The following is a 21,552-nucleotide window of genomic DNA, read 5'->3' as shown; positions in this document are numbered from 1 at the left end:
CAGCCCCCTATAATGATAGCATATAATGGGACAAATATTCAAAGTTTGGCAGCCCTTGTATAAAAATACTATCTCTTCTTGATTTTAAATTCTTCTAGTGTCATGTACTTGAGATGCGCATGAGGGAGAATTATGAAATATAATGCTTTAGAGCATATATTTTTGAAAGAATTTTGTATTTTGTAATTGCTTATTCCTCACAACCAACCTTCTATAACAACACTGTGCAGAAGAATTTTCTGTAAGGATAAAAAATATTCTATACCTGCATTGTCCAATATGGTGGCCATAGACTCCACATTTCTACTGAACATTTTAAATGTGGCTACTGTGACTGAATTTCATTTTACTTAATTTTAATGAAAATTTAAGTTGCCACATGTGTGCAGTGGCTATAGTACTGGACAGCATAGTTCTAGAACTCCAGTGAAAGCAGACATCCATATTAAAGAGATTAATGAACACAATGGCTAATCCAGAATGTCAGCAGGTAGAAGTACAACCACTCAAGCCTGATTATACAACTAGAACTAGGAGAGACCAGCAGAAAGCAATACATACCCTCTCTGCCACATCTATATTCATAATAGATGTACATAATATATAAAAGTAAAAAAATTAAAAGTTTAAAAAATTTAAAGAATGTAAATAAATAATAAGTAAATGAAGTTTCAATACACCACATAAATAAAAACTAACTTAGCTTGAAAACAGATGGTCAGAATAGGTAGGGAACTTACTATTTTGTTCTTCAAATGATAGTATTTGAACATGGCAAAATATGCTCTACTTAAAATTGATTGTGAAGTTTAAAGAGACAATAATGTAACTAATCAAGATAGGTCTTCCTTCCAGCCTTAAGCTTCTTATTTTATGCTTCCATAAAGTAAGGCTGTGAATGTTAGGGCCCCTATTTGTTCTGTCCTGCTTTATCAATCAGTTAGACTCAGTTTTACTTGAGTGTCTAAGAGTCCCATTTCTCTTGCCTAAATATAAACAATCTCTCAAAATGTCCAAGAGGAGAAAGAAGGCCTTGAATGCTATGCTGAATCTTCACCGGTCACTCCACCATGAGATAGATGAGTGTTTGATGTTCACCTCTGCAAAGGCCCTGCTGATAAGAGCTTCCACAGCATCATTTGTTGGTATGATGTCACCACAAATTTTAGCGTTACAAGGTTCATGACATTACAACTATTAGAACTACCTGAAAGATTTAGCTACCAGCATTAATAATTTAAAAATCTTTACCAAAAACTGTTTTTCTGAAAACACAGAAAGGAAGTAAAATAAAGGGGGGGGGGGTGATGAGAAAAAACTAAGAAATCAGACTTTTCTAAATACATTTTGTAATGGTTTGTTAAACAGTTACCTTGTTCTACAAGTGCTCTGTTTATGAGAGTACCATGAAAGTGCTTTTTTTCTTTCCTTTTTTTCCTGTGGGAGAAGGGAAGCAATGAAGGAAATGAAAGAGTTCATTTAAGTGCCATATTCACATAAGGCTAATTTGTAAAAGCTCAATCCAGCTGAATATATTTACAGCCACCACTGGCCCACAAAACTTCAGTTGAGAAGACTAATTGAGATTCTTCAGGAGAACTCCCTTGTCTTTAGTAGTTATAGAATGTCTCATTAGGCATTCTGTTCCTCCCCCTTCTCTAGAATACGAAGTCTGACTCTGCTTGGCCTGGGTTTGCAGCCTGTGAATTTCCAATAGATTCTAATACACCATTATTGTAAGACTTGATTTTGTTTTGCAGCCCCCTTCGCTATTTGTTTTTTGTGTGTGTGTGTGTGGGGGGGGGGGTTCTGGTTTAAAACGAAAGTTGCATTTAACACAACTGTAGTAGTTATATTGAAATACTGTTTAAAAAACAAACAAAAACAAGACTATGCCCCGCATCTAGGATTGTTACAGGCTACAGTCCCTATTAAACACCTTCTCTAGTCTTGTACTACAGAGTGCTTTCTATAAAAGAGGATCATTAGAGCTGATGGCTAGAGTTCAGAGAAACTAGAAAATTCCACAAAATCTTATTTTCTACCAATTTTCAGGTCTCTATAGATGTAATCTTTGAACATTTGACTTTTATTAGGCCACTGACAGCATGATGCCCATTTGACTATTTTTATTTTCTTCTTTACTAAAATGACATGTTGTAGACTCCTCTGTGTCTTTTAAAAGCCTAAATATGTTGGAGAAATTAGTGTCATGGGAACGTGCATGTTTACTTTAAATATTTAATTAGAGGATCTCTCTCATGAGCAGAAAAAGAATCTCTTGGCAAAATTACAGAATAACTCTCCTCTTACTGCTATCTTAACATCTAATATTACAGGCTTACAAAGAATCATGGGATAGAACTAAAATAACACAAAGGTCTCCAGATATCTGCCATTATTATTAATGAAATTTTCATTTGTATGTAAGCAATGGCACACACACACACACACACACACACACACACACACACACACACACACACATTTATATACACATACATGTGCCTCAGCCCAGTTTGGCTGAATTATCCCATTGGTGCTTTTCCCATAAGAAAAAAAAAAAAATATATATATATATTTGCAGATTTGCCTCTACCTAAAAGACAACATCATTTTTCCAGAGTAAAAGGTAGTTTTACTGCTGTAAAATTTAAATGAACATTTTTCTTCTAATTCATATTTGAATATACTTTTCCTTTCAATTTCCAACTACTTTTTAAAATGACATTTTGAAGGAAAAGGCCTATTAGCAAATGAAATTCCACTGACAATTTATTTCAGCCTTTAACATGTTTTCTACTAAAAATCAAGTTATCAAGACAGGAAAATATTACTGGTTTTGCTATTACAAAAAAAAGTGAGAATTTTTAATTCACAAAGATGAAAACACAAGACATTTATGTCACTGTACATACAATATTACAATAAACGAATTAGCTGTAGACTAATAAAACATTTAAGACCCCACATACACACGTATGTACTTTGAAACAAGAAACACAGGACAATTTTAATCTTTGTTACGTCCACAGCTACCAAGAAAAAGAGCATCACTGGTTTGAGTCTAATTGTTTTGCTGGCATACAATCACTATATGGGTCAGTTCTAAAGCATATTGTATTGTTCAGGACATTGTTAGGCAAATATAAACATTCTTATTTTGGGGCTTTTTCTCCCTGCCCAAAACAATCTGCTTTTCATAGCTATCAAGTAGTTTGGTTTGTTACCAATCTAACAAGATCACAACAACAAACAATATTTTTACCACAAAACTCAGGTGAGAGATTTTTAGGCAGATCATACAAAAACTATTTGTTCCCAAGGAAGGCAATCTGTAAATTACAAATGCAATTCTAAGAAAAGAGTCTCAATTACAAAAGTATCCACTTTTAAATATTGATGAAGAAATAAAAATTGGAGGGGGGATAGTGGAGGAGGTATTGGCATGGCAGGGAGCAGAAAAGGTGTGGAAAATGAGGAAAACATATTTACCACATGAAATGCTGGATTTAATTGATTTTTTAAAAATGAGGTATAAGAGTATGCCAGTAAATGCAAAAACAAGAAAAAAGTAAAACCAAAATGCACATTTCCAATGGAAAATCTCTAAACCTCTTATAGTTTTCTTTATTCAGATTAGACATTTCATATACATCAGTTAATCTAGAAAAATACATCTTAAAATATCTTTAACAGACCATGCTCTCTGTAACAAAACCTTCCAAACCCTGTTTTATTGTACAAATCAACCTACATTAGTAATGTAAAAAGAAATTCTCAAATTTAGCAATGTCATTTTCCATTTGACATCCATCTAATTTACATATGGGTTTCCACTATTCATACTGCAGTTAGAATTCTGTAATAAATTTTTTCTAATGTATTCTGTACATATTAAATTATCTAAAAGGTTCCTCTTGTAGTGCATTTGCCATTTAGCAAGTCTATTCAGTATTTTTCCAGTACCATTTGCATTACAGTGATTTGCCTGTAAATGTAATTAAAATCTAAAAGTGCACACAGTTAAGTTTCTCAAATAACAGCCTATTTCTGGAGGAAACCTAATATTCACGGAAAAGATTACCAATATCATGATTAGAAATGTCAGGTTAGGATGTACTCTGAGACTATACAACAAAATTATATACATAAGCTAAAAGACATTGTCTTTAGCTTATATTTACATCAACTAATGTCTGTTTCCACAGGGTCATACCAAGAACTCAGTATGGCACTAGACAGAATTAGGATGCTTAGCTACAAATCAGTATAGCACAGACAGCCCAAAAATACCCTGAACTGACTTATGCTAAGTTAAACTCCAGTATCACAGTGTGTTAAGTAATATTAGTGTGCTGCCCAAACAAACAACTAAGACATCCATCCAGTAAGGATGCTGTGCAACACAGTTAACAGGCAGCAAGGCTGCACAAGGGATTACATCTGGGTTATAGTGACTTGTAGTACTTAGACTACCACTGCATGCAGAAACCCTGAAAAAAAAATACACAGGTTTCAAAAAGGATGTACTTCATTTCGTTTAGAATGCCCAAGAGCGTCTTCAAAATAACTGATAGTGAGTACTGTTCTATCAAGTGATGAATCTAACGAATCATGAGAAGAAATTCTACATTATCCAGTTTGAAAAAAACAAAAAAACAAAAAAACATACTTTTCTTACCAAATTATCCAGTGTATACGACTGGTTAGAATTGCAAGTTTTGATTTTCACTGAAATTCAGAGTATGAAATGCACACATTCAGGATAAAATTAATTCAAAATTACACACAGTTATATCAACTTGCAACAAAGCAGCAAATATGAGGGCCTAACACACATCTTGACTCTCCCATTCCCTTCTGATCCCTCCAAAAAGTGCAAAATCAAAGAGTAACTGCTTGGTCCAAAATTAAACACATCATATTAAGGGTTTGAAATCTGATCGAATCCAACTTCTATTCCACAGGTTGTCTTCAGTAAGAATCAACGCCCGAAGATGGAATTTATTTCCAGAAGAATTAATTCTACGATCTGATTTTGGTAGACAGTATGAACTGCTATGTTACCAGTCTCTTTCTCTGGCTTTAACAGAGTGGGACCAAAAACAATTGCTATACTCTGATAGGTCATTCGGTTTTTTTCTCCATTTTCTATAACTCTAAGAAGGAAAAAATAAATTGTTAAAAGAGTAAGCAGAGAGGAAAAATTCTTCAAATTGTATTATAAACAGTTTGCATTTAGAAATGAGAAATAATGGGGCGCCTGGGTGGTTCAGTCTATTGAGTGTTCAACTTCAGCTCAGGTTGTGCACAGAGCCTGCTTGCCTCTGTGTGTGTGTGTCTCTCTCTCTCTCTCTGCCCCTCCCCACTCGTGCTCTTGCTCTCTCTCTCATAAACAAAAAAAATTTTTAAAAAAGAGAAATGAGAAATAATGCTCATTTTCCTAAACTAAGCTACTTAACCAAGTAGAACTCAGTCCAAACACCATGTGAAAGTTTCTTTTGGATAAACACAGCTGAAAGGTACAACTGTATATACTCTAACAAAATTAAGACACAGATGTAAGTATGAGCTACAATTCAGGTAACAATAATTACTCCACCAGATTGATGGGGAAAAAAATTTCATTAGGGTACAGAGATTAATTTTTCATTTTACTCATTTTATGTGTGTTTTAAATCTCCTTTGTTGGGATAATTTATTTTAGTATTCTAGTGTTCTATCAGAAGACAAAAATCAGTTATTAAAATGGCTAAGCAGTAACTATAGTAACTACAGTATATAGTACTATACTAACTATATAAATATAGTACTGTAGTAACTACAGTAACAACTACAGCAGTAAGCTATGATGGCTTTAACGGTAATTTAAATTTAATATTCATCACTTAACCAATCTCATTTTCATATTAACTAACTTCAACAATTTCTGGACACTTATGTGCTAGGTATTATATAAATGCTTACATATAATATTTACTTAAAGTAAATGTCTTTCATAGCAGACCATTTGCCTATGGGGTACTAGGCCCAAAGGAATGGTCTTTTTCAAGTTACAAAGATAGCAATTAGCTCAGCTGGGACCTGAACCAATGTCTCAGTGACATTGACCTGGCCTTGGGGGTACCACGCCACATCTCATAACCATGCATTTGTCTTACTTTTTTCTTTTTTTCACCCTAATTACTATTTTTTTCTTTCTTTCTTTCTTTCTTTCTTTCTTTCTTTCTTTCTTTCTTTCTTTCTTTCTTTCTTTCTTTCTTTCTTTTTCTTTTTCTTTCTTTCTTTCTCTTTCTCTCTCTCTCCCTTTCTTTCTTTCTTTCTTTCTCTCTCTCTCTCTCTCTCCCCCTTTCTTTCTTTCTTTCTCTCTCTCTCTCCCTCTCTCTCTCTCTCTCTTTCTTTCTTTCATGGTAAACCTCTTACCTTTTGAGATGTCTAAAAAGAATTTGCATTGTATCTTGATTTGGCTTTGGCAACTGTCTGATTAGGTCCTTAACAGCAGCGACTCGCTGTCTTGGTTCTTGTTCTGAAAAAGAGATAATAACTGGAGATTTTGCATGAAATTGAAAACAGTGACATAGTTTAGAACCTGATATTTGGTAATACACAGTGACATCTGGTGGTCACATTTAAAATTGCTGAAGTAAAACCTTTGAAAAGATTTAAAAGATCAAACAGAATGTAGTAGCTTAATCAGTAGAGAGGACTTTCAACATCTAGAAAAAAAAAACTGAGTGTAATGACATACTTACTAATTGCATTAACAAAATCATTAAAATGGTTAAATGTAAAAAGAGGTTCTGGTAATTCTCGAAAAAACATTTTGAGTGCTCCAGTGATAACATGAATATCTTCCCATTTACTATCATTCAAGTCCAACTTCTCATCTGAAAAACAGAATAGGAAATTTTTAAAACTTACTTTAAACTTATTCTAACAGTTATGAGCATTTTTGCACATAACAATAGGGAGTACAATCTTACCATGATTGACTGCGAATCTCAGTTTCTGGATCACAGCAAGGTTGCCACTTACTCTGTATATCCCATCAACATCCAAACCTAAAAGAAAATTACAGTATTTTTGTGTTTAAAGTAGGTGTTTGCCTCTTCTAAAGATGCTTGCATGTTTCAGAATCGTTCTTCATTAACATTAGCCTAAAATCAAATGGGCAAATACTCTTTTCCTCTAACTGGCTTTTTATAGATGCTTGGCAGAGACAGAGGGGGTGGAAATGTTTAATAAACAGCAACAATTCTACTTTGTTTATCATGAAGCTGGTGGATCATTTCAAAAAAATCACCTCATCAAACTTGAAATACTAACAATTTAAGATAAACTTCTGCACCTGTGGATAGTTCAACAGGTAAAGGAAACCAGTAAAATCAGCCCATCCATTTTTTTTGCACATTTTATAATGTGGATGTACATCTTAAAGCACTCTTTCAAACATGGCTGTCCTATTAAGTGCTTGTAATAAACTTAATATAAGCTAGCAATTAAAAAGTAAAGGTTCTATAAAAACTATTGATAATTTGACAGAGTTTATTAACTTATTTTATATATGGAATAGAATCATTTGAAATTCATCCCATTAAGCCTAAAAAATTCAAATGTTCATTAAATGATAAGGTTGTACACATTTAACAAAGCACACACTATCTAATGTGCTTCTTCATATAACTTCAAATAAAGGCGTGTTAAGAAAAATCAGAGACAAGATCTGAAACTGGCAGAAATTACAAATTATGCAAATGTTTTAACTATACAAGATGTTTTTGATGATGTACAGATACAAGTTAATGTGATTACCATCAAGATATTATTTTATTGAAAATATTATATATTTGTATAATATAAATTCTAAGTATAATATTTATATAATAAAGGTATAAGTATTATAAACATGTTAACATTAACCAAAATATAAATTGGTTTAAGTCTTATTTAACAGGAAATGACATAAGAAGGTTGGTCTATTGAGACACTTCATAGTTGATTTAACAGTTTTAAACTGTGATCTCATTTTTATTTTAAAGAGAAAGAACACTCTCTTGATAAGTAAACACAACCTTCTACACTACCACTTCTTAATAAACTCAGTTTCATAATCACCTTCTTCATTTCAAGCAAATGCCAACTCCAAATGGCTTCAAAGAATACCATACGCTTAATCAACTAGAAGTGCAGAACATTCAACAGGTGCCTGCAAAGGTCTTAATTTAAAATAAGTATAAACACGTAAGTTTTTTGCAAACAAGATGCTTTTCTTAATATCTTACAACTGTTCTATCACTCAAAAATCATAAAAATCCTAGGGATTTTGATGGCAAAACAATGGGTTAGTAAGTTTAACATAAAAAAAATCATTCTTACCATATGCTTCAACATGTTCAATACATAACTTCACAAATTTTGGCACTGTGCCATTTTCTCTCTGACACAGATTAGCAAGATTGGCTCCAAATACTTGATCTGAAAGAGATTTATTTTTTAAAATAAACCATCTTGCTAAAACTTAGTTTGCAACATGGTGATAACCATTCACAGTGCCATCAAGACATTTCCGTGCCAGACACCGTCAACTGTGACTTACGCCTTCTGTGATCTGCCTGCCCTTTTCCAATGCCACTTCAAACAACTCAACTGTCCTGCTTTTATTAAACTCCACAAACACCCTGACTCATTTCTACCTGAGAGCCTTTTTGTTTTCTACACCTTTTGCAGAGATCCATTCTCTCTCCCAAACGTGGCTCCTTCTTTTCCCTCCCACCCTCAGCTAAAGTATCATCTACTTAGAAAAACCTTAGGAGCAGCCTAAGGTAACCCAGTTACAATCACTCTCTATTCTATTACTATGGTAAATTCTTCAGAGTAGTCAGCACTATTTGAAGTTATCTTGTCCATTTCTCATTTTTATGTAAGTTTCATGAGGGCAGGGACCTTGCAATTCTTGAACACCAGTAGGTATTCATGGAACCTAGGTGAACACTTAACACTTAGTAAATACTGAAATATTTCTTTAAGTATTAAAACAAGCATGGTGCACGGCACGGGGTGCCTGGGTGATTCAGTCAGTTCAGTGTCTGACTTTGGCTCAGGTCATGATCTCGTGGTTTGTGGGTTCGAGCCCCACATCGGGCCCTGTGCTGACAGCTCAGAGCCCGCAGCCTGCTTTGGATTCAGTGTCTCCCTTTCTCTCTGCCCCTCCCCTGCTCACGCTCTCTCTCTCTCTCTCAAAAATAAACATTAAAAAAAGAAAAAAGCACAGTTCTGACATGACACATTTGTGCTAAGTATCCAGGAAAACAAAATACTCGAAGTGCTAAACACAATCTCCTATCACCATAAGGCAGCATAACACTATAAAGCACCAACAGTTTATATTTCTCAATGAAAAAGCCTGGTGAACAAATTAATAGCAGTTTCTTTTCATTGACTTGTCAGGCTTTTTTTAAGGTTCTAAACTCAATATACAAAATTCATATGCATCATCTTAGAGTCCCTGTTTACCGATAACTCTTAAGGTTGCTAATTTGAATCCCTTAATTGGCTGAACTCCACCTAGTTTTAAGTATCTTTTTAATGAAACCCATTTGTGTATTTTAGATGCTTTGCAAACAGATGTTCCAGTGATGGTCTTTGTTTGAAATTTCAAAGACATGTATGTGTTATATATTACTTTTACCTATATCTTTATTTACTAATTAATGTCACTGAGTCATGTACTAGAAATCATTGAAATTAAAAGTGCTTGTAAAAACTAAAGGCATACACAAGTATATGTGATTTTAAAGAATACTCTTATTAAAAAAAGATCCTGTTAGTGCATTATTGCTATTACTGCTTATAAATGAAGTAACAAATATAAAAATTAATTAGGAAAACACACCTTATATGAATTTTAAAATCACCTGAAATGAAAACTGAAAGCAAACAATCAAGATAAAATTGTTCAATATTTTTCTTTCTACTGTGTTAGGGACCAATTATTCAAAATTTCTTCTGATCTGTGCATCTCAAAACTAAAAATCTTTATTGTCATGTCTCCTATCCATCCATCACATCCCTGTAATTCCTCTGGTACAGGGTTGTCTGGTATTTAGGTCTGTTCAATGTTTTAGTTAAACCCTTCGTGTGCATTAAAATATCAATTTTAATCACTCAAATGTATTTTAACCAATGAACCTGGTAACTCTAAAGAATTAAAACATTTTTACTAGTCAAAAATTTTTCAGTTTTTATTTTAAAATGTCTTATTTCTGATTTTGGCCAACATTAGTAAAAACATCACTTCTATCTACCTTTGATATAACCTTTTTCACGAACAGCTTGCAAAGTGGGGCGCCGTGTAAGAAACTTCTTTAAGTTTTTCTTCGTTTTTTTCTGTTCTGAAGAATCTATGCTGGACACTTTCATGGCTTAAGACAAACAGATATTAGGCATTTCATAAAATAAGAACTTCTTGATGAAAGTTTTTCCACCTAGCACTCAAAACATATTAATCTCAAATGTAAAAATCAGTTATAAATTCAGTTATTGTAACTTTAACATAGTTTGAGAGTAATATGTGAAGAATCAAGCTAACACAGGCCCAATTTCAAAGTGATAAACCAAGCAAAACATTTCATTTTTATCACTAAACACTGACAATGAACTATACCTTCTTTGGTATGTGTGCTAAGACACTGGTTATTTTAATTTATATTCAGTGTCTCATAAATGATACTACTTATACCTTCTTTGACTCTCCATCAGTTTTAGAAGGTAAAATGACCAGAAAAAAATGTCTATAAAACATAAACAAGTCCCTATCCTGCAGTATCCTTACTGGACTAGGAGTCTGGAGATATGTATATCCATCACAATTATTTGTACTTTAAGCTAACAAAATCTCATCATAATTACTTCTACACTAAGAATGGGACCACGTGAATAACGTCCTACATTACCATCAATCTGATTTCTTTTTTGGTTACCATAAAAAATATCCAAAAAGTAAATTTCTTGAAAGGAACTGTATATGAGGAAAGTTGAGAGCACAAACGATAGATAGTAAAGAATTAAAATAATCAAATTTTCATGTGTTTACATTGTTATATGTCCGTGACAATGCCTGTAACAGGCCTAACCTTCTTCAGAATATGGGAGAACAAAAGCAGAAATGATTTTCTAATCATTCAGTTAATCTGAAGGCTACTAGCAAAACATATAAAGAATAACTTACCACGAAGTTTCTTAGGGTCTTTGTGGTCCTTCTCTTTATCATGCTTTTCTATTCCTGGTGAATCTGGTATCTCCTCTTCAATTGCTTCATCAGTTTCTACTGTCTATTGATTACAGATTTCCCAAACACATATTACTTTTGAAACTATTTTTAGATGTGATAGCATAGTTCTCATTATAATCAGTAACTGATCCTCCTAAATGATTTTAGGGAACTAATTAGTATATGATATATATGATTTAGATACTTGATAACTTTTTAAAAGTATTCTTTTTCCTCTAGATGGGGGAAATTAATTCTGATTTCAAAAGAGAAAAAATGCTAATAATTCACATGACAATGGGTTTATATACTGATGTTGAGGCTATCTTCCCTTGTGTAGATCGACTGCATAAGAATTACAGTAACAAAACTTAAAAGGTCAGACTATAATCTGTGGTGACAGAACATGATGAAGCTACATTCTGTGCTAATACTACAAGATAAAGCTAACTAGCCTAGGGCACATTAATTTTTCACACCAACAAATGTTGCAAATTATACTTTGTATCAATAGCTAGTAATTACTCACAATTCATGGATTTTAAACATTGAAAGAAATCCCAGGGCTCATGTACAGCCTGACCACTTTTATGGGTTAAAAAACTGAAGTGAGTTCTCAAAGCTAGAAGCATTGCTTTGCCTTTCACACTGATGTCTTTACTCCACTTAGAACTTATTTTTGTGTAGAGCATAAAAAAAGGTTCTAATTTCTTCTTAGATATCCAGTTGACCCAGTACCATTTATTTTAAAGCTTATTCTTCCTTATTTACAACGCTAAATCTAGCATAAAGTGTCCAAAGGTATGTGTTCTTTATTCTGTTTCATAGATCTGCATATCTAGCCTGGTATGGATACCATGTTCTATTAATTAATACAGCTTTATAAAGTCTTGACATCTGAGAGAACAAGCCCTTCCACTTTCTTCTTCAAGAGTGTCTTACTTTTACCAAATTTATATTCCTGTATGAATTTTAGAACAAGCTTGTCAAGTTCCATGAGATTTTGAAGGAGGTTCAAAAATCTCAAATATATAAATTTATAAATCATTTGGAAGAATATATCTTTACATTATTGAATCTATTTTTTTTAATTTTTTCTAAAATGTTTATTTCTGACAGAGAGAGAGAGAGAGAGAGAGAGAGAGAGAGACAGAGCATGAACGGGGGAGGGACAGAGAGAGAGGGAAATACAGAATCGGAAGCAGGCTCCAGGCTCTGAGCTGTCAGCACAGAGCCCGATGCAGGGCTCGAACTCGACCACGAGATCATGACCTGAGCCGAAGTCAGACACTCAACTGACTGAGCCACCCAGGCGCCCCTACATTATTGAATCTTTAAAATATTTTTTAATATTTATTTATTTTTGAGAGACAGAACGTGAGCAGGGGAAGACACAGAATCCGAGCAGGCAGACACAGAATCCGAAGCAGGCTCCAGGCTCTGAGCTGTCAGCACAGACCCCAATACGGGGCTCAAACTCGTGAACCAGGAGATCATGACCTGAGCCAAAGTCAGATGCTTAACCAAATGGGCCACCTAGGCGCTCCACATTACTGAATCTTTCAATCCATGAACATATAATGAGATTTTCTCCCATGTCTCTCAGTCAAGTTTTACAATCTTCCCTGCAGGAGTCTTGTGCTTCTTTCTACACTTATTGTGCATATTTCTACAGTATCTTTTGCCACGTTGTAAACAGTATATATTTTAAATTTCATAGTTGATGTTACTCTCTTTTCACTTGGCTTATCCCCTGATCCTATAAGGCTTAAATGGAAAGGAAAAAAAAAAACCCTTTTTCTCTCTGCAAGGCTCTCCTGGACCCCTACACTAGGTTAGCCCCTCCTTAATTGGTATTTTCATAGTAAGTTGTATATCCCTTACCATCATAAACCTCACCACATTCCACTGTATTAACTATTCAGTCATCTGTCTTCAGTAATCTTCTGTCTTTGGCTGTAAACTCCATATAGAAATGTGTAGCATGTGGTTGCATGCTGCTATATCTCCCCAGTGCATAAAGCACTCTCACGTTTATTAAATGAATGCAGCCATACTTGCTTTTCAAGGGATTGGGAACAGATTACAGTGACTAGAGCTGAAAGCCCATATTGGGTAGAGTAGAAAGAAGGTACATTTGAAAAGACAGACTGGGCTCGGGTTGTTGAATTTTAATGAGAGTCACAGAAGGTTTCTGAGCAGGAGAGGATTATAAAGTTAACATTAGGAAGTTTCATACAGCAATACTATTAGGAACATATTGGTGGGGGATGAGATGAAATAAGAAAAACTGGGAAGTGACTCTTATCTAACATATAGTCCTGATCATGTTTCAGGAATAAATGGAAAGGAAGAGACAAGATTCAGAAATATACAACATTACAAACTGCAAAGGAGTTTTACAATATATACAAACTGCATATATATATATATATATATATATATATATATATATATATATATGAATGAATAACTGGCTACAAGAGGTAAAAAGAGGAGTAAGAGTTAATACTCAAGATTCCAAATCTGGTTGTTTTGAACTGAGTGCATCATAAAGACACTGGAGCTTAAAAGGATACTGGGGAGACAATCAAATCCAACCTCCCTATTTTATAAGTGAAAAAAATGGATGCCTATAGAGGTAGAATACCTCAGTAAGATCAGAAATCTTATTTTTTTAATGGTTATTTATTTGTGTGTGTGTGTGTGTGTGTGTGTGTGAGAGAGAGAGAGAGAGAGAGAGAGAGAGAGAGAGAAAACACACCAGTGGGGGGGGGGGGTACAGAAAGAGAGGGGTACACACAGAATCCGAAGCAGGATTCAGGTTCCGAGTTGTCAGCACAGAGCCCAACACGGGGCATGAACTCATAGACCATGAGATCATGACCTAAGCTGAAGTTGGATGCTTAACCGACTGAGCCAACCAGGTGCCCCAAGATCACAAATCTTATTAATAATGAGGCTTCACCTAAAGTCTCTGAAAGACTTCTCAGTCTTCACTAAAGCCCGTGATTCCCAATTTTTTTTCAGTCTTTGTTTAGTTTAAAACCATAACACACTTTCTTCAGTATTCACTTTTCTTTTTGTCACTGACCTATGATCCTTAATCAGGAACATGTCCCCATACAGTGTGGGTAAGAATATAGTCTGAAAAGGTTAGGGTTGTTTCTTCCTGCTCTTACTAACACAGCTGCAGGATACAAATTTGAGGTTCTTTTTGGTTGTTATTGTTATATATATACATATATTCTATATCTGCTGTGTGTGTGTATATATGTGTGTGTGTGTGTAGTATATATATATATATATATATATATATATATATATATATAGTATATTACACACACACACACACACACACACACACACACACACACACACACGAGGAGACTTACCAGGAATGGGAGGGTACTGAACACCTCCATGATTAGGGGAGTGAGGGGAGGAACTAGAACGCCTAAGGGGTAGCTAGAGAGCTATCATGAGGAAAGAAAAGGTGCTCATGAAGAGACTATAGCTTTATTCATTTTATAACTGCCTAGGACTTGCCTCCACCAAATAGCACTATTCCCAATTCATCAATCATTGAATAAATACTATGCACTAGGAATGGTTTGTCCCTCTTCTTGAACGATTTCTTTTAGGACCAATCCTTCAATCCGAAAATTATTTAAAATCCACTAATAGCAAATATTATAGAATTGAGAATGTTAAGTCTCCACGAGCCCTGGGGAATTGCTAAACTGACCAGTGCCTTTCCCACCTGTTTTATCACATATAAATTGGAAACTAGATATGCAATAGTCAATTAGAAAGCAGAAAAGAAAAACAGCTCTGAAGTAAAAACATTTACCTAAGTCAAACACATACCTGATTATTGATAGTACTACTAAGAACTTTAAACCAATCATTAATAACAGTGTCATTATCAGACTGAATTAGCAGTTCTGTTCCTTGACGGGTTTTCAGCTTTAGAGAAAAGGAAAAAAAAAAAGTAGTTAGTGCTTTCAACCAAATAAATGAATGCACATGTGCACACATGCGCGCACACGCACACGCGCACACACACATACACACATAATTATTAAAGAGTGAGAATCCCAAGCAGGCTCCATGCTCAGCCCAGAGCCTGATGCAAGGCTTGACCCCACAACCCTGGGATTGTGACCTGAGTTGAAATCAAGAGTCAGATGTTCATCTAAGCCACGTGTGTGTGCGCGCATGTGTGTGTGTGTGTGTGTGTGTGTATTTTTTTTCTTTTTAAGATTTTAAGTCATCTCTACCCCCAACATGGGACTCAAACTCACAACCCTAAGATCAAGAGTCTCATGTTCCAGAAACTGAGCCGGCCAGGAGCCCCCAAATAAATGAATATATTTAAACTAAAGTCTACAAAACCACCAGCAAGAGACATTACATTAAGTGATGAAAGGTTAAAGTAATGCTGCATAGCAATAGAGTATTTTTTACTTTAATATAAAATAATCCCAGAGGAATTATTTTATAAAACATGAAATTTTTTTTCACAAAAAGATTCTCAACAAAAATCTAATAACTTAGGGTCCCAAATTCCATCACACAAATGCAATAAAACTTGCTGAAATCTAGTGTACTTTTTCATTAAAAAATAAGTTCAAGTATGGGAATGCAAGCTGGTGCAGCCACTCTGGAAAACAGTATGGAGGTTCCTCAAAAAACTAAAAATAGAACCAACCTACAACCCAGCAATTGCACTACTAGGCATTTACCCAAGGGATACAGGTGTGCAGTTTCGAAGGGATACATGCACCCCAATGATAGCAGTACTATCGACAATAGCCAAAGTATGGAAAGAGCCCAAATGTCCATCAATGGATGAATGGATAAAGAAGATGTGATATGTATACACACACACACACACACACACACACAATGGAGTATTATTCGGCAATCAAGAAGAATGAAATTTTGCCATTTGCAACTACGTGGATGGAACTGGAGGGTATTATGCTAAGTGAAATTAGTCAGAGAAAGACAAATACCATATGACTTCACTCATATGAGGACTTTAAGATACAAAACAGATGAACATAAGGGAAGGAAAACAAAAATAATATAAAAAACAGGGAGGAGGACAAAGTATAAGAGACTCATAAATATGGAGAACAGCGGGTTACTGGAGGAGGTGTGCTAGGTGGGATGGGCTAAACGGGTAAGGGGCATTAAGAAATCTACTCCTGAAGTCATTGTTGTACTATACACCAACTAATTTGGATGTAAATTAAAAAAATAAAATGAATGATAACAAAAAATAAAATAAACAGAAAAAAAAATAAGTTCCAAGTATCAAAGCTGTGTTTTCAATTAGAATTGAAACAAAATTCATTTTAATTTATGTTTTTTATGTGTTTTTTATGTTGCAGGGAGCACATACACACGTGCACAAGTAGGGGAGGGGCAGAGAGGGGGGAGAGAGAGAGAGAGAGAGAGAGAGAGAGAGAGAGAGAGAGAGAGAGAGAGAAAGAGAGAAAGAATCCCAAGCAGCCTCCATGCTCAGTGCAGAACCTGGTGCAGGACCCAATCCTACAACCTCAGGATCATGACCTGAGCTGAAATCAAGAATCAGACACTCAACTGACTGAGCCACCCAGGTGCCCCAAAACAAAATTCATTTGTAAAGAAATAAAATCTGTGATCTTTTTATGAAAATCTGAGGAACTTTTTTCTCTCCCCAGTTAAAAAATAAATGTAGGAAAAAATATATGAAAGAGTGAAATATTCATTATTTCCTATTTAATAGGCAAATAAATATAATGGCTTGGTATAAAGAGAAGGCACAGACAATAAATGTTACATCACTTTTGGAAAGAAACAGTACTAAATTAAGTGTCAAATCATGAACTACTCAAGTAAGGATACTATGTATTATTCTACATGAAGGCTACTGCCAGATTATGTGTAATCACTTTGCTTCAAAGTTTCTTCCACTTGACTAAGAAAAATAATGAGGTATTGGGAGAAAGCCTTCCTCCTATTTTGTGGTTAGTAACTGTTTATTTTTTTCCTTGAGGAACATACTGCATTGTTTCCCATACAACATTCTGAGACATATGCCTCAAATACAGTTCCCAAAGTAATGTTTTAAAAAAAGGTATTCCTCAGTGATATTTAAGATATTAATTTGGGAAATACTGGATTGAAGAAAGTTAAACAAGATTCTCTCCTTCAAGATATTGCAGGGCTTTGATATTCCAGGGTACACTGATTTTCTAAGGAAAGAATAACAATATACACCATTGTCTGCATTTATTTGACCATGGATTCGCTTTCACTCTAAATTACTTCTTAAAACTACAAGGTTAATTCAGTAAACACTGACTTCCTTTCTTGTACTACTTTCCCAGAGTCCGTCAAGCCAGTCTACCAATACTGAATATTCACTGCACATGAGATACTGTCAGTTCTTACCTCAAGATAAGGAAAAATAGTCTCTCTGCTGAAAAAATAATAATTATCTAGTGGGAAGCGTAATTTACACATGATGGTAAACTAAGGTACACTCAATTAAATGCTATTTTATTTACTTATTTATTTTTTAATTTTTTTTAACATTTATTTATTTTTGAGACAGAGAGAGACAGAGCATGAATGGGGGAGGGGCAGAGAGAGAGGGAAACACAGAATCCGAAGCAGGCTCCAGGCTCTGAGCCATCAGCCCAGAGCCCAATGCGGGGCTTGAACTCATGGACCGCGAGATCGTGATCCGAGCCGAAGTCGGACGCTCAACCAACTGAGCCACGCAGGCGCCCCAATTAAATGCTATTTTAAAAGCATAATAAAAAAGAAGCATCAGTGTTGTGGTCACATTTCTCATGGGTCTTGGAAGACAGGTAACATGTGATAAGCAGAGACTGCCTTGGGTACTAAGAGTAAAAATCATAGGAGCAGGAAAGTCTAGGTCTCACTTGGAAAACAGCAAATGCCTGGACAAGACAGGAAAGGACTGACACATGAGGCTCTAAAGGAAGGCTGGGATTGGGAAGACTGTTTGCAAAGACAGTCTGGAAAATTCCTCCAATCTCCGAACACACACCCTTCTGCAATGTGCCTTTACTGTTCCTCCATCAACAGGTGGGTTCTAGTTCCCCACAACCCTCAACACTCGGCTGGCTTTCGGACTTGCTTTAACCAATGGAATCCACTGATGTGTGACTCCTAAATCTAGGCCTCAGGAAGTCTTATATCTTCCACTCTTACCCTCTTGGAACCCTGACACGGCCCCGTGAAGAAGCCTGGCGTAGCCTCCTGAAGAGTGAGAGAACCTGGAGAGAAAGAGGTCTAGCAGCTGGCACAACACCAGACATGTGAGTAGACTGCCCAGATGCAGTCAAGCCACTACTAAAGCCTCGTGAATGGCCCCATGTGAGATCAGAAGAACCACTCAGCTCAGTAAAGGCCAAACCCAACTAAAAAAAATGGTTCTTTTCTCCTAAGCTTCTAAATTCTAAGGTGGTCTGATATGCAGCAGTAATAACAGATACAGAATCATATATTACTGTGGGGGATTTTTAATGACAAAATGGAAAGGTTTCAACTTATTTTTCAATATTAGATTTGGTAGGTAAAGGAATCCACACCCTTTTTATTGTTGGTAGGGAAAGGCAAGACTGTGGAACAAAGGCTTGTAATATATAGTCTGAGACCCAATAATTTATGCAAGTGAAGCCCAGATCTTTATACCAGCTTTTTTCCCCTTAAATTATGACACCAAACTGATTTAAAGACCAACTTTGCCTTAATCAGTTGCACTAAAATATAGCTCAAAAGAACTCAAAAAAAAGAACACCCAATTACTATGGTTAAGAAGGTGAATTATAGGGGTGCCTGGGTGGTTCAGTCAGTTGAGTGTCCGACTTCGGCTCAGGTCATGATCTCGCAGTTTGTGGGTTCGAGTCCCGGGTCGGGCTCTGTGCTGACAGCTTGGAGCCTGAAGCCTGCTTCTGATTCTGTGTCTCCCTGTCTCTTTGCTCCTCCCCTGTTCTCTCTCTCAATCTCTCTCAAAAATAAACATTAAAAAAAATTTAAAGAAGGTGAATTATACTTAGAAAAAAAATGTATTACCTCAAATACATTCTTTTTGCTGGATTTGTCCTTTGAAGCCATCTCCACTGTCGCCCCCTTCAGGTCCACTGTGAACTCTGGCTTGGACTGATTACTCCCAAACTTCATTTTAGAAAAAAGGAAAAACCCTTGTGATATTCATGTACATGAGCATATCAAAAACAATTTAGACCAATTTTATATTATGAACAATAAATCAAATAGGTGATTACCTCAAATTCTTGTCTTTATTATAAAATAACAATTCATACCTTAAAACTGAAATGTCTACAAGACATGAATATATCGTTCACAGAAAAGGAAATGGCTCGACTTGCATCTTAATAAGAAAAACACAAAATGAAGCCACACTAAAATCTTTTTTCACCCATCAGTGTAGAAAAAAAATTCTAAAAGTTAGATGAAAAACTATGTTTTGCATAGAGAAATAGGCCTTCATATGCAAGTACAGTACAAATTGGAACAATGCCTAGAGAGGGAAAATTGTAATACTTTATTTGGAAATTTACAAATGCATGTATCCTTTGGCTTGGAACTGAACCTAGACTATATAGGCTAGGTAAAATGATGTGTTCAAAAGGCAAGGCATTATTCTTACATATGTGTAAATAATATCTGGCAGATATCAAGTTGTTTTCCACTCAATAAACATTCTATAAACTTGATTATGCTTTCAAGAGTTATTTCCTTATTGACTATTTATGTTGTCAACAACTAACAGTAACTTATAAAAACAGAAAACTCTAAGCCTCATGTTCTTTTACGTAGCCTTTGTTAGAAATTATACCTGGAGCCAGATGCTATGAAGCCTCAGCAATTTAATAAAAAACTGTGAAAAGAATAGGAAAACAGCTGACATGAAAAGAAAAAGCACTTAGCTAGCTGTTAGATTTTGTTAACCAGGTAAGGAAAAGATTAGCAAGCAGCAGAAAATTCATGTTAAATACAGATGTACTCTGCGCCTTGTCATCATTAACTTAAATTTTTGTTTAGAAATTTAACTAAGAATAGACAACAGAACTAAGAACAGAAAATAGCATTCCCATTTATTGAAAGGTTTAGAGGTTTTAAATCTTTAAGGGCTATAATCTTAAGGCCAAAGATTTATTACAGAAGATTTTGTTTCTTAAAATATTTTCAAGTCAAATTATGTTTGTCATTGGAAATGGATATTACCCCAGCAACCTACTGATATCTTAGTCACTGTTCATAACACTACTCAGTAGCTTCCCATTTAATGAATGGTTCAACTTCATCTGTTCCCTTTTACTTCATCTTTTCAGCTAGCAATGTGGACTTAAATAATGTACTTGTTATAACAAAACAACATTTAGGATATTATATGGCATTTATTAGTGAAATCAAAACAAAGCTTAGGGTGTTATATGGAATTTTTATTAGTGGAATCATAATAACAATCACAAAAATTTTGACTAATTTACAGTCTTGGCCTTAAGTGTCTGTCATTGTCATTCAAAAGACATTTAATTAACCATAGGAGGAGCTACAATGGGCAAAGAGAACTTTCTGAGCAAAAATGATGATCTCAAAAGTTGTAAAACTTAAATGTACACATTTAACTGAATGATAAAAATCCATGTACAAATTGTCATTACATGCCTGTAAATGGTTAGCTATAAGCTAAGATACTTAGCTTAAATAACTAACCAAGTAAGATATAGCAACCAAATAACAAATACAATGACAGGACACGGAATGCTGGTAAAAGTACATTCACTGCGGTTGGCAAAATTTTGTGTTTGTTACTCATTCTTTTTCAAACTTTAGTCCCACTTTATCATACATCCCTCCAATAAATTCATGGCAAAGAAAATGGAATAATTGTGGCAAGGGGCATGCAACAAGAACACATACAGTGACAGCCGAAACAGGATCAGATTTTACATATGCAGGCCGACGACTGACAGAATTTTTCCAAGAAGAAAGCAGCGAAAGCAAGAGCTCAGAGACAGAGCCCTGTTGGCAGAATGACTTGATGGAAAAAGGGAAGAAAGTGATGATGTCATAATAATGCACAACAGCAAAATGACACATAAGAGAAAAGCATATGGAAACAAATGGGACAAAAATACAATTCCACAAGCAGACACAACACAAAGCTTAACTTCCAAATATTTTGCAAAGGCCCTAGCATTTATATCTCAGAATAATTTTCTGAC

At 35.1% G+C, this 21,552-nt stretch overlaps 1 protein-coding gene across 6 annotated transcripts in view; it reads right to left on the bottom strand.

Moving 5' to 3' along the window:
- Positions 1 to 2,757: 2,757 nt before the first annotated feature.
- Positions 2,758 to 21,552, bottom strand: part of ARHGAP12 (Rho GTPase activating protein 12) — a 121,662-nt gene continuing 102,867 nt past the window's right edge. For 4 of the 6 annotated variants that reach the window (XM_086714623.1, XM_086714625.1, XM_086714622.1 and 1 more), the window contains 9 exons: positions 19,373 to 19,474; positions 15,143 to 15,241; positions 11,231 to 11,333; positions 10,308 to 10,424; positions 8,380 to 8,478; positions 6,987 to 7,064; positions 6,756 to 6,890; positions 6,427 to 6,529; positions 2,758 to 5,162 (listed from right to left, as the gene is read on the bottom strand). In XM_086714623.1, the coding sequence (XP_086570749.1) occupies positions 4,988 to 5,162; positions 6,427 to 6,529; positions 6,756 to 6,890; positions 6,987 to 7,064; positions 8,380 to 8,478; positions 10,308 to 10,424; positions 11,231 to 11,333; positions 15,143 to 15,241; positions 19,373 to 19,474 (1,011 nt within the window). In that variant the 3' untranslated portion in view covers positions 2,758 to 4,987. Of the gene's footprint in view, positions 5,163 to 6,426; positions 6,530 to 6,755; positions 6,891 to 6,986; positions 7,065 to 8,379; positions 8,479 to 10,307; positions 10,425 to 11,230; positions 11,334 to 15,142; positions 15,242 to 19,372; positions 19,475 to 21,247; positions 21,365 to 21,552 lie in introns of all 6 variants that reach the window. The other 2 variants (XM_086714627.1, XM_086714624.1) reach the window with 2 other exon arrangements.

This window comes from Puma concolor, chromosome B4 (assembly GCF_028749965.1).
Source record: "Puma concolor isolate L17-30 chromosome B4, mPumCon1.1.hap2, whole genome shotgun sequence".
Taxonomy (NCBI): domain Eukaryota; kingdom Metazoa; phylum Chordata; class Mammalia; order Carnivora; family Felidae; genus Puma; species Puma concolor.
Note: the sequence above shows the minus strand (reverse complement) of the source record. Positions and strands in the feature narration are given on the sequence as shown.